This window comes from Chaetodon auriga, chromosome 14 (assembly GCF_051107435.1).
Source record: "Chaetodon auriga isolate fChaAug3 chromosome 14, fChaAug3.hap1, whole genome shotgun sequence".
Lineage (NCBI taxonomy): Eukaryota > Metazoa > Chordata > Actinopteri > Chaetodontiformes > Chaetodontidae > Chaetodon > Chaetodon auriga.
This window is the reverse complement of record NC_135087.1, coordinates 14250343-14265368: the sequence shown is the minus strand read 5'-3', so window position 1 is coordinate 14265368 and position 15026 is coordinate 14250343. Positions and strand designations below refer to the sequence as shown.

At 43.5% G+C, this 15026-nt stretch overlaps 1 protein-coding gene across 6 annotated transcripts in view; it reads right to left on the bottom strand.

Annotated features, from left to right (window-relative positions):
- The window catches only part of esrrb (estrogen-related receptor beta), a 43191-nt gene extending 28401 nt beyond the window's left edge, over positions 1-14790 (bottom strand). For 2 of the 6 annotated variants that reach the window (XM_076748171.1, XM_076748170.1), the window contains exons 1-2: positions 10964-11127; positions 7094-7162 (exon numbers count right to left, since the gene is read on the bottom strand). In XM_076748171.1, coding sequence (XP_076604286.1) covers positions 7094-7162; positions 10964-11013 — 119 coding nt within the window. In that variant the 5' untranslated portion in view covers positions 11014-11127. Of the gene's footprint in view, positions 1-7093; positions 7163-10963; positions 11272-14723 lie in introns of those variants that run through there. The other 4 variants (XM_076748173.1, XM_076748175.1, XM_076748172.1 and 1 more) reach the window with 4 other exon arrangements.
- Between the last annotated feature and the right edge of the window lie 236 nt (positions 14791-15026).

The following is a 15026-nucleotide window of genomic DNA, read 5'->3' as shown; positions in this document are numbered from 1 at the left end:
TAAATGTGCTGGCTAGAATCCCCTTAACTCATTCTGCTATGACACATTATACCACTGCTATGCTTATGTTTTTACCAAGCCTGCATATATTGATTAATGATACTGAGGGAATACTAACCACTTGAACCTGGCGTATTAATCAAACAGTCTAAAATATTTCTATAAATATTAGTAATCTCTAATGGGACAGGTCCAATTTAAATCTATAAATACCATTGTATGGAAAAATGAATTATGAACATTAAATAGTTTGACAGCGGCAATAGTTGTAATAAATAATTCAGCATGTGGGGCAGGTGCTAATTAGCTTGTGTGCTACACAGACAGAGCAGACAGGAAAGGGTCTGCTGAACTATAAAATCCATAGTTCTGTCTTCCTTCCTTCCTCAAGGTAAGAGCATTTCAAATTCTGCTGCCTGGCTGCCCAAAGGAACTGCGCTCGTCTAAGATACAGTATCTCTCTCCCTCTCTCTTTTTCTCTCTCTGTTCCTCCTCCTTTTGTTCCCTTTGTACCGATCAAAATTCATGCTGAGTAGTGGGTTATGGGCCCGCAAACGCACACTGCGCAGTTTGGTTTTAATCTGATTCCACCTGGCCCCCCTAACAGCATTTCAGATCCCTAATATCATTCCACTGGTGCTGCTGTGACCAGGATTAGCCGGCCTAATGATCTGGCAGGTCGTCTCACACTCGCTGTTCCTCGACTTCCGAGAGGGGAACCGAGGAGCGCACGTCCTCTCACTTCCCTCGGCCGCAAGCGAAACTCTGAGCATTGGATGACACTGTCGTAAGAACGCGCTACATTCGGGATCTAATTGAGCCAATTTGTAAGTATCCCTGCTGAGAGCTTCCTGCTCACTTCAGGAGGATACTGACATCCTCCACCGTTCTCCGGGTGACTACGGCTCTCTTCCTGTTTCATGTGTAAATCACAAGCACGCAATACGAACGTGTGCTGGGGGCTCAGCTCAAACAGTGAGTAAATTCTTGATGTCCTTTTCGCTCTCAAGGCCACCAGATGCCAAAAACACAATTTTAGAACATTTGCTAACCTCATCCCAGTGTGTCACATCCTTGCTACCTGATCAGACTGGGTAAGTGGAGGGGAAGGGGTGGGTGGAGGAGGTGGGGGCTGACATCTGCAGGCAGGGTGATGGTGATATCAGATGCCCCAGTAGGGGCAGATCTGTCTGGAGGGCCCCAGGCGATGTGGCCTGATAAGCCATTGGCCCCAGAGTCAGCGCTGGTAGGACGAACTCAATTAGCTCCTGACAGACCTCCTCTCAGCCCGGCTCAGCCTCCCCGCCACAGCCAGAACCCACTGGCAGCTGCCACGCTGACCTCTCCTCCAGGGGCCACTGCCACCTCTTACCGCTCCAACACTCAGCCAGGGATTCGTTTTTGGGAGAGCGGACACCACGCTGAAAAGCTGCACAGCCCAGCTAAAGTCACAGAAATACATGCAGTGGTAGCGCGTGTCCCACCAAGGGTGCTCGGTGTGTGTTCTCACAAGGGAAAATGCAAATGAAAAAGGACTGGGGCTCAGGGAGGGGTTGGGCGGGCCCTTGGGAGAAAGGAGGGGAGATTCCAAAACACACTTAGTTGAAATATGGAGGACGCCTTTCCATCTAACTGCTTCCAAGTTAACGACCATCAGGGGAATAAGAGGCCAAAAGACTCTTGGGGCGATGAGCGTGTGTGCCTGTTTGTGTGTGTCTTACGTGCTCATAGGTCTGAGTGTGTGTTTGGGTTGCAGACAGAATATGAAAGATAGAAACATGCCAGGGTGTGTGTGTGTGTGGGGGGGGGGGGTTGACGGCTGTGGTTTGGTTGGAGGCAAGCCCGGCACTCCATAGGGACCCATTCTAATCTATGAGGGAGAGGCCCCTAATTTTGGAGTTTCTCATTCATTAGTCCAGCTCTGGCAGCGAGAGGAGAGAGTGGAGGGGGTGGACCTGAAGGTAGGGGAGGGGCCTCTTTATTAACGGATGTGCCAGACACTCAGGAGAAGCTGACAGAGATTTATGATGCACAGATCTGTGGAGGCAAACAAAAGGGAAGTCGAGGAGACAGAAAGAAACAGGAAAAGACAAAGTAAGCGATACATGAGGGGAAGGGAGAGAAGAGACAGAGAGTGTTTATCGTACCAATGGAGAGTGAGGGCCCCAGATCAATAGTCCGTGGGCTAGGGGCTCGTGCAGGGTTACCACTGGGGGGGACCGTGCTGCTCTGCGGCCTGGGCAATTAAGTTTTTCAGTCTCCAGCAGAGGATTATATTTAGCTGCTCCACAGCGATGTCACTGTAGTCTTTATAAAGCCATGAGCTCACTCCACTACGACAACATGATGCTCCAGCGGCACCACAAGATAGCGCTGGCCAAGAAGCAGATCACATCTATTGATCCCCCCCTCGTGCCTCTTCCTGTTCCAGAGATGCTGCTGGCAGGAAAGAGGGGGCCTCTTGTGATACAGGCGCTGCTGTTTGTCTGACGTAAACTGTCTGGGCCGCACTGGGCAGATCTAGTTCTTATAAGAGGCTGAGTTCAGGATGTTGAGAGAGGCAAATGGCTAATGATGGAGCTACTGTCAGGGGGTGGGGGGTGGGGAGAGCCGTCGGCCGTCTAAACTTCCCACTGTGGAGAGCAAAGAGTTAACAACCGCCTGTGCGGACGCAGCGGGGAAGCTCCCTGCAGAATTGGACAGCTCATCATACTGTATGTAAAAAAGAAGTTCAGTGATAAGTTCCAGCCTGCTGCGCCGTACATTTGGGATCAAATTTCTAATTCTGCCTTTTCATTAGAAAAGATTAGTTTCCATTACACCCATTATGTGGCATGGCCATGGTATAATTTAACAACATCAATTTACAATGGCTCATGATAACTAGAAAAAGTAATTATAGTCCACTACTGGCAAAAATCACCCTTAAAAACAGTGTGTGAGCGGCAGCGTTTCGCATGTTAGAAGTCTCCTCCAAAGACACAAGAAGACTGGTGTGGTTCACGACATCAGACACAACCTGCTGCTGTGTGATACGTTACTGATACGCTGGCACCAATATCAATATCACTGAGGCACAGGTGACATGTTTGAACTCTGACCTGTTCTGCTTTATGACAGCTCGGCTCTGTTCAACATGTGAACGCGTTACTAAAAAGACACACTTCTTACAAATCACCTCATCTTTTTCAGCTAAAAATACGTGAAAATAAACACACTATATGTTAGATTTCTGCTTTTTGTAAAAAATGTCCTTGACATTTTAGTGGAACAGTTTCCTCCTCGGTTACACAGACGCTGTGATGTATTGTAAATGAATGTTTTGCAAGATATTGTTTATCACAGATTCCCCTGCGTCATGAATCCATCAACCTATCATGACAGCCTGTCGTGAGTTACACTGTGATTCTCGTCATAAACGGCGTGATTCTCCTTGAATTTACGTGCGTAACATGATAATAAAGTGAAACAAAAAAAAAAGCTGGAGGAAAAGATTCAAAGATACTTTTTTTTTAAAAGGGAAAAAAAATCTTGATCTCAAACTGACCTGCACAGACTAATCTTGTAGCAATAAGTCATAAAAATTCGGTTTTATGCTACAAAAGGCTAGCTTTTGTTTAACTGCCATAAATTATGTGGAAAGCCAGCGGATATCAACCACAGCACACCTCTCACGTACTCTCGGTGGGGTTCCTTATGTAAAATAAAGAGGGGGGATTATAAAATATGAATGATGGAAACTTGAACAAAAAAAAAAAAAAAAAATGAAATGAGTGCAAGTCATGCATCGCTGTTCACTGTCTCGATATTTGTGGAACAAACTGTCAGAGAGAAGAGGCTGGTTCATTTTATCAGAAAGGTGAAGGGTATTTCTGATTGTCTTGCATGTTTTCCACAGTGTGTGTGTGTGTGTGTGTGTGTGTGTATCACAAACAGAAAGAAATATTATTATAAAGGGTTAAGGCTATTTAACACAGTCCAGTGTAAATCACAGGTTTAGACACAGTGACTGTGCGTACAGGAGGACGGAGGCATAGAGCCATGCATGAAATTACTTCATTAATCTTCCTCTGATAGGCCGTCCTTGTTTAGGGGGGAACTCTACCTGCTTAAAACAAAGAGCCCAGCCTGCCTCTGTCATAAATTTTTTTCCTCTTCATAAAAAGAAGAGCCAAACACAAACATACAAATACACATGTACACACATACACACATGCACAAGGCAAAACGAAAGGGCCAAAATTAGCAGGTTTATCAGGTATCCGGGATCATTTAAACACAATCAGATGTGTAAATGTTTGTACAGGTTCACAGTCAGTGTGTAATCACAGCACATAGGTATGATTTAAATAAGCATAACACAACGTGATCATCAGTAATTTCACTTGATTTCTCGGGTTTAAATTGCTGCTCGTAGCGCACAACTCAAACAGCCCCAAAGTGAACTGATGCTGCTCCAAACACTGCTGCTACGACTGTCTGCCACAGCAGCAGACACAGTCACAGCAATAGCCTCTAGCTTTTTACAGGCTCATCTCTACCAGCTGCCACACATTCCCCATAAATAGTGCTGGTAATAAAAAGGCGGGTGGGCCTAACTGATTTATACGGTAGTGTCCACCACCACACCATTCAGGAATAATTAAACTTTGAGGATATTTCCTGAATTAACGCGCCTCCTTCAGGGGGCAATCTAAACATACATTTCTGCGTTCGCCACGTCTGGTGTCACCGGATGTACTGCGAGGGAGGGACTCTCCAAGTGGCAGGTTCAACAACCAGCCACTCAATGTGACCATTCAATTGCACTTAGCGCTGTAGGGGTGGTCTCGTAAGGAGGCGTTTTAATGCGAGCACGCTTTGTGACCAACAGGCAAATACACACACGAGCTCACAGTTGTGCGATTTGATGGCAGATTAGAAGCAAACACGCACACACACACACACACTTTTACAAGAACAAATGTGTCAGTTATCAGATGAAATGATTGTATTACAAGATAACACAATATTTAGAGTCAGGGAACAAGGACGCATCAGGAAGACGGTCATTTTGATTTAAAATAAGATAAAAGCATCATTAACTTAAGATCATGTTCATGTTATAAGACTTCTGCACTGCACGAGCATTGTTGATTCTGTGTGAGTTAGGGAGGAAATTCAAAGGCCTTTGCAAAACTGATGTAGTATTTTTTCACACTATCACGTATTTATTAATTATATTTAGTTTTGTACAGAATCCAGTTCTGATTTCCAGAAACAACAATGTTGTCTAACATAATTTACCGTTCAAAATTCAAGCAAAGGGTTTTTTGTTATGAACAATGCATAGTTGACATGGTTCAATAGAGACAAATACGTCAGTAGAAACTCCTGTTCAGCAAACAGAAACTAGGCCTATAGTGGCTGCCTTTTTGCTCACTGCCATGTTAATGGCTGGTTATTGGTCACATCTGCTTCCCTTGGGCAAATCAGGGATGAGTGATAGTAGTACTCTCTCTCTCGAGGAGACACATCCATGACATAGTTACTGGTAAGCGCGCAAACTGCATCAAACTTTTTAATTTAACAGTTTTCAGCAGTTGGTCGTGCCTTGCCCCCACGTTCCCCCTCACACAGATGGGAAAGAGCGTGTGTTTAAACATATGAGCCTCAAACGTTTAATCACAGCTTTCCAAAAAAAAGTGCTTGGTCTAAAAGCTGTAATGGGGGCAAGGCTCGCCCCGGTCATGTAGAGAAGACTTGGTGAAGCTGTCAGTGGGAATCAGAGCGGCTACCGTGACGGACGGATTCAATATTGATTTCATAAATAAACAAAGCTAAGCATCGATCCTAATGTTATTTTGCATTTCAATTACTGCTCCGAAACATAACCTTCAAACAACTGCCCGCTCAATACCAATAGCCTTCACTGATAAACACCCATATAGTTACCCACCTTACATCACATTTTCTCACTAAGTGTGAATTAGTGGACCTGGAATTTTCCCCCCCACTGCATTTAGGACAGAGTGGTGGAAAAGCAGCAGCACTGCAGTGAGCATTTTAATCTACAGGCCAGGGATGCATGTCACACAATACTAACGGAGAGGAGCGTATGAAACATGGCAAACTTGACAGACACAGAAAACTTCATGAAACTAATTTACCACTCTACTGTTTTCAGTATGTTTTCAAGTGTGTTACTGCAATAACAGCCCTTTTCGTGACTCAGTTATTTTTCTCAGCATCCGTGTTCCAGATGGTGTGTGTGTGTGTGTGTGTGTGTGTGTGTGTGTGTGTACGTACATGCATGCGCGCATGTGTGTGTAAATGAGGAGGAGCCCTTCAATGTTGGAGCAACAGGAAGAAGTGCTGACGCACCGTGTCAGTGATAGCACTCTGCTGCCACAAGGGCATGAGAGCCCACGTAGGCTAGCATTATCCTTCTAGACTAATGGATCTGGTTATTTTTAAACAGATTCTCACACTGCGGTGGAGGTGTCCAAGGTTACAATGGATGAGGAATCAGGAGGGACGCGTGCGGTGACGGTTGGTGGTCTCTGGGCGGGTGGATGTTGTGAAATAGCCAAAAGAGGCACGATAGCTAATCAGTGAGAGGTGTAAAGGCCAAACATCAATTGGGGTCTCAAGAGACAGTGTGTTATAATGGCATGGTGACAATTTCCAAAACTGACCAATAATGTCAAAAATAAAATGTAACACTTGCATGTTGGTTAGTATGAAAAGAAAAAAAAAAACTTCCTTTGCAATATGACCATTTTTACACTGATTTTATGCATAATATTAAACAGAGTGTCAGGTTTCAGACTGGTTGTTACATGTTTTTCTTACTCTTATTTTCCAATTAATTGCCTGGGAAATAAAGGGCCACCACAAATTAACGGGTGAGTTTAATGTAGCAGCTCCTTAAAAGCAAGCCCAGCATGTATGATGCCGAAAACCTCTGAAGCTACAGAAGAGTGAAAATCCGGACAGTGTCAGTATAACCTGCATCCCCATTTGGCCTGGAGAGGGACAACATGCTCCACCCTCCCCCCGCTCAGCCTGAGCTGAGTGACATATTTACAGTGAAAGTAATGATACTAGGTACCAGAAATGAGAGGGCTCCAGCGTGGCCAGTGGACTCAGGAATCTCTCTAATGAATTGGACAACAAAGCCCTGTTGGTACAAGGAAGAAGTATTTAGAATCGGGTGACAAACTGAATTTTAAAACATTAGGTTTTCTTTCAAAGACACATATCCCAGCACCTCCTCAGAGCTGAGGAGGGTGGGAGTGGGACAGGTGGGGCGGCTGGTCAGCTGGGATGGATGCCGCAGCTACACAGGCCACCAGCTCCTGGCTCATAGCGGGGTGGCCATTCTCGGCCAGGAGCCTCTTCTGGTAATGTATTCTGAAACCAAATTACCGTAAGCTGATCCCATCTGGATAGTGTCTGTGCACGGCTGCTTTGGTTACCCACCACTGCCTCTAGCCTGCGATAGCATCTCCATGAAGACAGCAAAAATCTGATTAACCCAATAACAATGAAACACTTGGTCAAAGAGCAAAGAGCTTTTAACTTAAGATACACTAATGCAATTCCCTCGCCTTGTTTTCTGAAACCTAATAAGAATGAAGCGGACGGACTGCTGGAGATGGCTGTTTGCAGGCTCTAATGCAGCAAGCTGGGAATGAAGTCAAATAAATTGAAATCTAATTCATCATTGTGTGCTAACTTCTTTCTGCTTCTCTAAAAAATACATTAAAAAGCTCTTATTTCATGAAGGGAAATTGGATAGCCTAGTTGCTTTACAGCAGTGGCTCTGCCAGGGCTTAAGGAGAGCGAGGGTGTTGAAGGAACATTTAGAAGCAGAGAGAAGTCACATCTCAATTCACTGCCGCTCAGGCTGTGTGTGTTTTCTCGCAACTCAAACTGACAATCCTCAGCACTGGCTCACTTCTGAGTGGCGCAAACTGTTACCGCAATACAAGCTCAACAAAAAAGCCTGTCAGATTCATACAGCAAACGGCTCGTCTCGCTGCATGAGCCAAAGGATACTTACACTCAAACAAGTCAAGCAAAAGTAAATAACAGGTCGAGTTTATTGGGCTGCAGCCCAGTGGCAATGCCAATTTTGAGCAAATACGCATCCTAGATGATAAAACTTTCAGCAAAAGCTGTGTTATCAGAACACTTGATAATAGCTCCCATAAGCACACATTTCTATATATCTCCAGTGTGCAGAGACAAGAGGAGCGTGTCTCTCTATTCTGAAGGCAAAACTCTGCTTCCATCTAATTCCCAGGCAGCGGCGATGCCCTCGGGTCAATCTATAGAGTGTATTACTACAGTGATTCCACAACAGTGCTGTGCTAATTACATGGAGCACATACGTCCCACTAATCCTCTCACCCAAGCATCACGGCCACATCCAGCCCACAGTGAGGGGCTGCAAATGCCGCTGCACAATTAGCAGCAGAGAGCCACTGCTGAACCAAAGAGAACAGCACAGTGAGGCCAACGCTGGAGAGATCCCACACACAAGTGACTGCTGGTGGTGGACGTGTCATCAGGAAAAGGCTCATTTACCATCGTGATTATTTCTACGTGTTATTGTGACAGATTACTACATTATCATCATCATCATCATCATTACATCCACAAAAGCAATTTCTTGACACATTTACAGTCACTCAAGTTATTAAGACGACAAACACCTGTTTACAACTCAGCTCTGAAAGACTAAATGCTGTTATTTTAAATGTGTTTGCATAATATTATGAACATTTTATTATGGACACAAAAATGCTATTGCTTTCTTGTGTCGAGGAGCATTAAATATTAATCAGTATTTTCTTTTACTGTATCCACAGTCAGTGCACACCATCACTACATCTCCAAAAATATTGCAAACTGTCAATATGTTGCTGCAGTGTTTTGGGAAAAATAACAAATTAACAACAGTAAACATTAATTGCATTATGTTTCAGAAAAATATTTTGCAGGGACATATTTAAGAACTTATTATTTTACATTTGATAGACTGGATTCAATATTTGAGTGTAAAAGCTAAATTAAAAATACATTTCAATTTTGCCAGATTACCTGAGAGGAGACAAAGTCAAATAAAGTCGACTGAAGACATTTTAGACAAATGATTTCGAACAATAACTGAAAAACTTTTCATGTTTAATAATGTTTTAATAATGAACGTGGTTCAAAATGTGTTGGAAAGTGCATGTGCAGGAAAAAAATAATTTGAAAATGACTGATTTAGGAATAATCAAATATTCACATTTTTAAATAGACGTATATGGTTGGGTGGTGTAAAGATCTGCTTAAAAACTAAATATTAATTATCGTAGTTTTACCTTAGAATTTAGAGAGTACTTTCAGAGAATACTACAATGAAAACTAGAAACACACCTGAATGTATAATACCTGACGTGTTACAGAAAAAGCCACTCTGTCACTGCTGCCTGTGTCCTTTTGTGTGGAGGTGTATCTGAGAGAGGGGCGAAATTTTAGAATCCATTTCAGAGGAAAAACAAAGACGACTGCGTGTGTGTCTAAGATATTACTCTGTTTTCTTAAAAGACTTTGCAGAAGTAAAGAATGTGTGTACAGAAATGGTTTAACTGAACCAAAACAGTAGAATTCAGCTGTCCAACTTTACACTGAATTATTTTCTGTTCAGTATTTTTACTTTATGCGTTGCTTTAAAATCTAATGAATAAAAAAATATGAACTCCTAAATAATAGTATCATTAAATAAGCACATTAAGTTACAAGAAAACTCAGTTTGGACAAATGATAAGAAAGCACGGTTTGAAGAGGACTGTTTTTCAAGAAAATAAAAATTCAAATAAATGCATAAATGTGGAAAAGCACGGAGGCATCAGACCACTGTGACAAGTATTTGAACTGTCTTTAAACATCTGACTGGTCCTCCACAAATTAACACTTTTGCATGTATACTTCTTTAGCAATAACATCTTATAAAAATACCACACAATACACAAATACAATAAAGATTGTGGTAAAAATGGTCTATAAATTGGAACAAATCTTTAAAATAAGCCAAATCTTTTAGTCTGTTTTTTCATACATTAACAGAGACGTGTTGAAATAAACACATTAATATTGCACATAAAGCTGTTCCCACGAAAAAAAAAATAATATTTTCCACAACTTCAGATAGTTTATTCTGCATCAAATGTAAGTCACTGATGGATTTACAGAGTTGAGGTGAGGTAGGGACTGTGAGCTCAGACTGTCCGAGCAGCCACGAGCTGTTGAGACAGCAGCCTGCCTCGCGTGCCGCTGGCTGGGACGGACCTGCCAGCTCCCCGAGGTTACAGGGTCCTTTCATTCGTCTTTCTCGAGCTACAGATATTACAGCGTGTAATTTATCCCCTCCAATTCCACGGATTCACGTTAATCTCATCTCCTTAAAATATTATTCTCGCTCTCCCTGGGCGGCCCGATGTAGGAACAAAGCCATCAGCAAACAACCTCCTAACCCTACTGGACAGGTACCCCAAATTCTTCACAAGAGCAAAATACAGCCTTTGCGGAGGGGGCTAATCTAAATCAATCAGCCATGCTCTGAATGAAATTTAGAAAGACGGGCACACATGATGTGCTCTCACAATAAAACTACACACACGTACGCAGTTGCACCTGCCCTGTTGCTCTGTACTGTCAAGTCTTACATGATTTAAAAGCCCTTAAAACAATGAACAACAGTAAGTGCATGTTTAAGAGTGTGAGCAGATGTGAGAAGGGAAAGTACATCACTGCTAAAACAAGAAAAAGTTCAGTTCCTAGACAAAGAGGGCGGACTAAAGCAGACACTGTTAAAAGAGCAAGCGAGGATAAAATTAAAAAAAAGACGGCAAAGAAATAAAAGTGCATCACAACAAAGGGGTTAAAAGCAAAAATGAGAGGAGGAAGTAAAGAAAGGAGGTGCACCTACTGGTTATGATAGCTGAGAGGGTCTGGAAGACAAAGTTCTGAAATGTCCATCAGTCCAGTTTTAGCATTCCAGGAATGAGAGGAAGAGGAAAGAGAAAACAATTGAGACCCGCTTCTTCCCCAAATGATAGCACAGCACCCTCAGAGACAACGCTGGCGAAAAAACCCCTCCAGCACCGCTCCCCCCAGCCTGCACAGGTATGTTGGACTCTGATGGACTGATTGGGTGCGTGTGTGTGTGAGCATGTGTGTGTGTTGTGTATGTGTGTGTGTTTATGTCTATATGTGTGGGAGAGAGAAAGTGTCTGTGTGTATGTAAGTGAATGTGTGTGTATAAGAGAGAGAGAGAGAGAGAGAGAGAGAGAGGGGTGAGAATGAAGGGGGGAGGGACAGATAGACAAGAGAGGTAAAGGGGGGTGAGAGAGAGAGAGAGAGAGAGAGAGAGAGAGAGAGAGAAGCGCAGGCAGCAGCGGGATGAGCGCTAAGATGGAGAGAGCATGAGAGCGCAAGCGAGAGGAATGACTCTTTCCATGGTCGGGATAGGGCTCTTTAAGACTCAAGGGCTTGATGAATATGGAACAGCTGCTGTTGGCTGGCTCTGAGGGGCAGGACTTAAAGCGACAGAGGGGCCGACGGAGCACCGAGGAGGAGGGATCCAAACGCTCGCTCGCAACCTCCACTGTGCACAAGTACAACACACACACACACACACACACACACACACACACACACATATATATACACACGCCTGACATGGCTCGCACACACATAGACCGAACAACCTCTCACATGAACAACAGAGATGCGACTAGGAGAAGAGCCAGCACGCAAAGTTTCAGTCTGAGGGGAACAAAAAGACTTCTGGATGCTTGAAACTCAAAAGTCAAGCATAAATGAAGATAATGGGAGGTTGTATCAGTGGCTGCATTTCAGAAAAGCTTGATTTGTGTCTTTTGTGTACTGGCTTGTAGAAAATGAAACGTTTCTATGTTCCATGAATTTACAAAGAAAAGCATTTTCTCTCTGCATGCGTGCACCAACACGCACCGCAAACAAAGCCAAAGCGGTCACAGAGAACTTCACCGAGCAGCTCGCAGTTCAGAACTTGACGATGGCAACAGGAAAACTTTTCCTGTGTTTAAGACACCAAAATGTGCTGTGATATAACACGCCGCAAAGTAAGACCTGACAGCAGCCTGAGCCACGCTATAGAAGCTCCAGCACGCAGTCGAGTGCATCTGCAGCACTTCACTCTCAAAAAGCAATAGCTTTCAAACCACTAAGGACAGTAAATGTATTTATTGAGCCGTGTCGCGAGCTCCATTTGCCGGTGTTACATGTGAGGTACCATTGTGAAACCTTTCACCACCTGTGAGAGATGATCTCGAGCCATAACTCATATTCTGGAAGCCCATCAGCTTCTAAAGCAGCGGAAAATCCAGCTCTGTCTTCTTTAGCCCCAGCTTTAGAACCGCCTGTGTTTCACTGTTGATCAAGCTCAGTAAGAATGCCGAGAATGCAGATAGCATTTCACAGTCAGTGAGGGTCTCCATGTTACTGTATCCCCACATTATAAGAACAGAGCTTACCATGGCATCTTATTGGAGAAATGAGCGGTCCGACAATGGCTGACACTTGGCTGAGTCAAGCAGAAAGGAAACAGCAGCTTGCCCACTTCTTTAAAACTCACAAGGCGCCTGACATCGGTCTTCAGCCACTTAAGTAAAAAAACAGGAGTGAGCGAGGAGGAGTCCAGACCTACCAGCAGATTCAAGCAAAAAAAAAAAAAAAAAAGGTGTGTTGGGTCGCTCCACTGCTCTCCAGCTTTCTCTGCCGAACAGGAGCAGTATAACCCTTGGAGAGGAGTCCAGTTCCATTCATCGGCTCACGTTTCTATAATCAATGCAAAAACATCACGCAATCCCTATTGATCATCACAGGCCTATTGATGTGCAGCAATAGCGCCTGCACAGTGCCACAGATCACACAGCATCTGCTCTCTTTTTGTGACAAAAACAAATGCCTAAATAAATGAAAATCCAATTAAGATTGATGCCAAATCAAATAACCGACAGCTTAATTCCTTAAAGAGGAATGAGTTCGCCATCAAACACAGTTCCCAGGCTTCAATAAGACGCCGAACACGGGACAAAAAAAAAGACAATAAAGCATATCTGTACACGTCACAAGGCACAAACAAGACACAACATGTGCTGTATATTCTACTTCATTATTGATCAAAATTCTATTTTAAAGTCAAACTGTCAGCTATTTATTCAAGTTGTGGCACTCCAGTCTCTCTCATTTGGGTGCAAAAGTCTTAAATATTTCAAGAACAATCGCTTAGCTAAAGAAACTGTCCATAAATCCTTCATTATGAGTCAAATCACTGCACAAAACACACATTCGAGTCGTAGGATGAGCTGATCCAGCATGGTTAAAGGCGAGAGACTTTGATTCTACTCAACAGAGACCCACAGGAGGAGGCAGGCTACTTCCTCGTGACAGACTGCAGTATTATCCTGGTATCTAACCTGTGTACCGTCTTTCATGTTGATAACTGCCTTCACTTGACAAATCACATTTCTGCATATTTTCCCCTCGGCCTCCTGAGGTTTCCGACTGGCACCACACAGACTTTTGTCACGCAGTGTGAGTTATGAAAGTCCTGCCACCGCTATCGTCGCTTCTTATCAGCTCTGTTATGAAAAAAGTCACCACATGTGACAGTTGATTTGACAGGATGGGCTCCGATACAAATGAAGAATAGAGCTGCTCTAGACAAACACTTGATCACAGATGACATGACAAAGTTAGAGGAGTGTGATGACCGGGGCAGGACTGTGTTGATTATCTAAGTTTTCTATTTTTTTTTTTTTTTTTTTTTTGTTAATGATTGAGATTTCTGTTTTTTTTTATAAAGCATCAGAGGTATCAGCTGTTCACTCTGTGCAGCTCCCACATACATATGCAGCTGTTTGTTTACATGTGCTGCATGTATGTATGGGTGCTGCAATAAAAAACATCCTACAGGAAATAAAGAGCTGTGTTACAGGAGGTCATTTAAGCACACTCAAGAAACTTTGAGCAGACTGGCCACTTAAAGTGAATTAAATGCTAATAATAATACATCTATTAGTGGAAAAAAATTTAAAAAATTAAAAAAAAAATACTACCATAATTTTGTTCTTCATACAGCAGAACTTAAACATAACCAACGTGAAGCCTCATGATGTTTCTTTAATCAACTTTCCGATTGATTAAATGTCAATTTTATGCAAAACATCTCTGTAATCTAGTAATGTAAACAATTTTGACCTGGGAAAAAAGAGCTAACAGCTGTGAAACAACCTAGCATCCCCTAATCTATATTTTTTGCAATGAATTAGCAAATAAATCAGCATTTTTTTTAGACAATTTTCCCTCACAATTTATGTGGAAATAAACTGACGGGCAGGCCTTAAAAGTCGCCATATTTAACCTTTCCATGCATACAGTAATGGTCAAATCGATAAGGTAATTCAGTCACCATTCCCAGAGGACGAGGCAGCAGGTCCGCGTGCACTGCACACGCCTCAATTAGAGCTAACCCGCGTGCGCGCTGATGTCATTTACAGTAGCTACAGGTGCGTCGAAGCTACATTTCAAATCGCATAAAAAGGTTCAAATTCATCCCCCCCAAAAAGTACACAAAACTGGGAAAAACTAAACAACGTGTCTCCAGCGTGGAACAAGAGGACAGGCTGATGAACACAGTGTACCTTACTCGGACAAGTCATGTCACATCCCCGGCTGAGCACAGCGCACAGTAGACGTGGTGTCTCCAGGTTGTAGCGGCGGTGGTGGTGTGGCTCTGCGTGTCTGAGCGCGCCGTTTAACTGGCACACACCGCAGCCACACCAGCAACTCCGCCTCCGGCGCGCGCCCTGTGGCCAAACCGAACACCTCCACCGGCGGTGGGACCCGGTTGAGCGGGGTCAAGTGTGATTGAAAAGGGAAAATAAGTTGGAAATGTGACAGTTTTGACTTTTTGTGTGACGGGGTATGTTGTAGGAATACCGCTG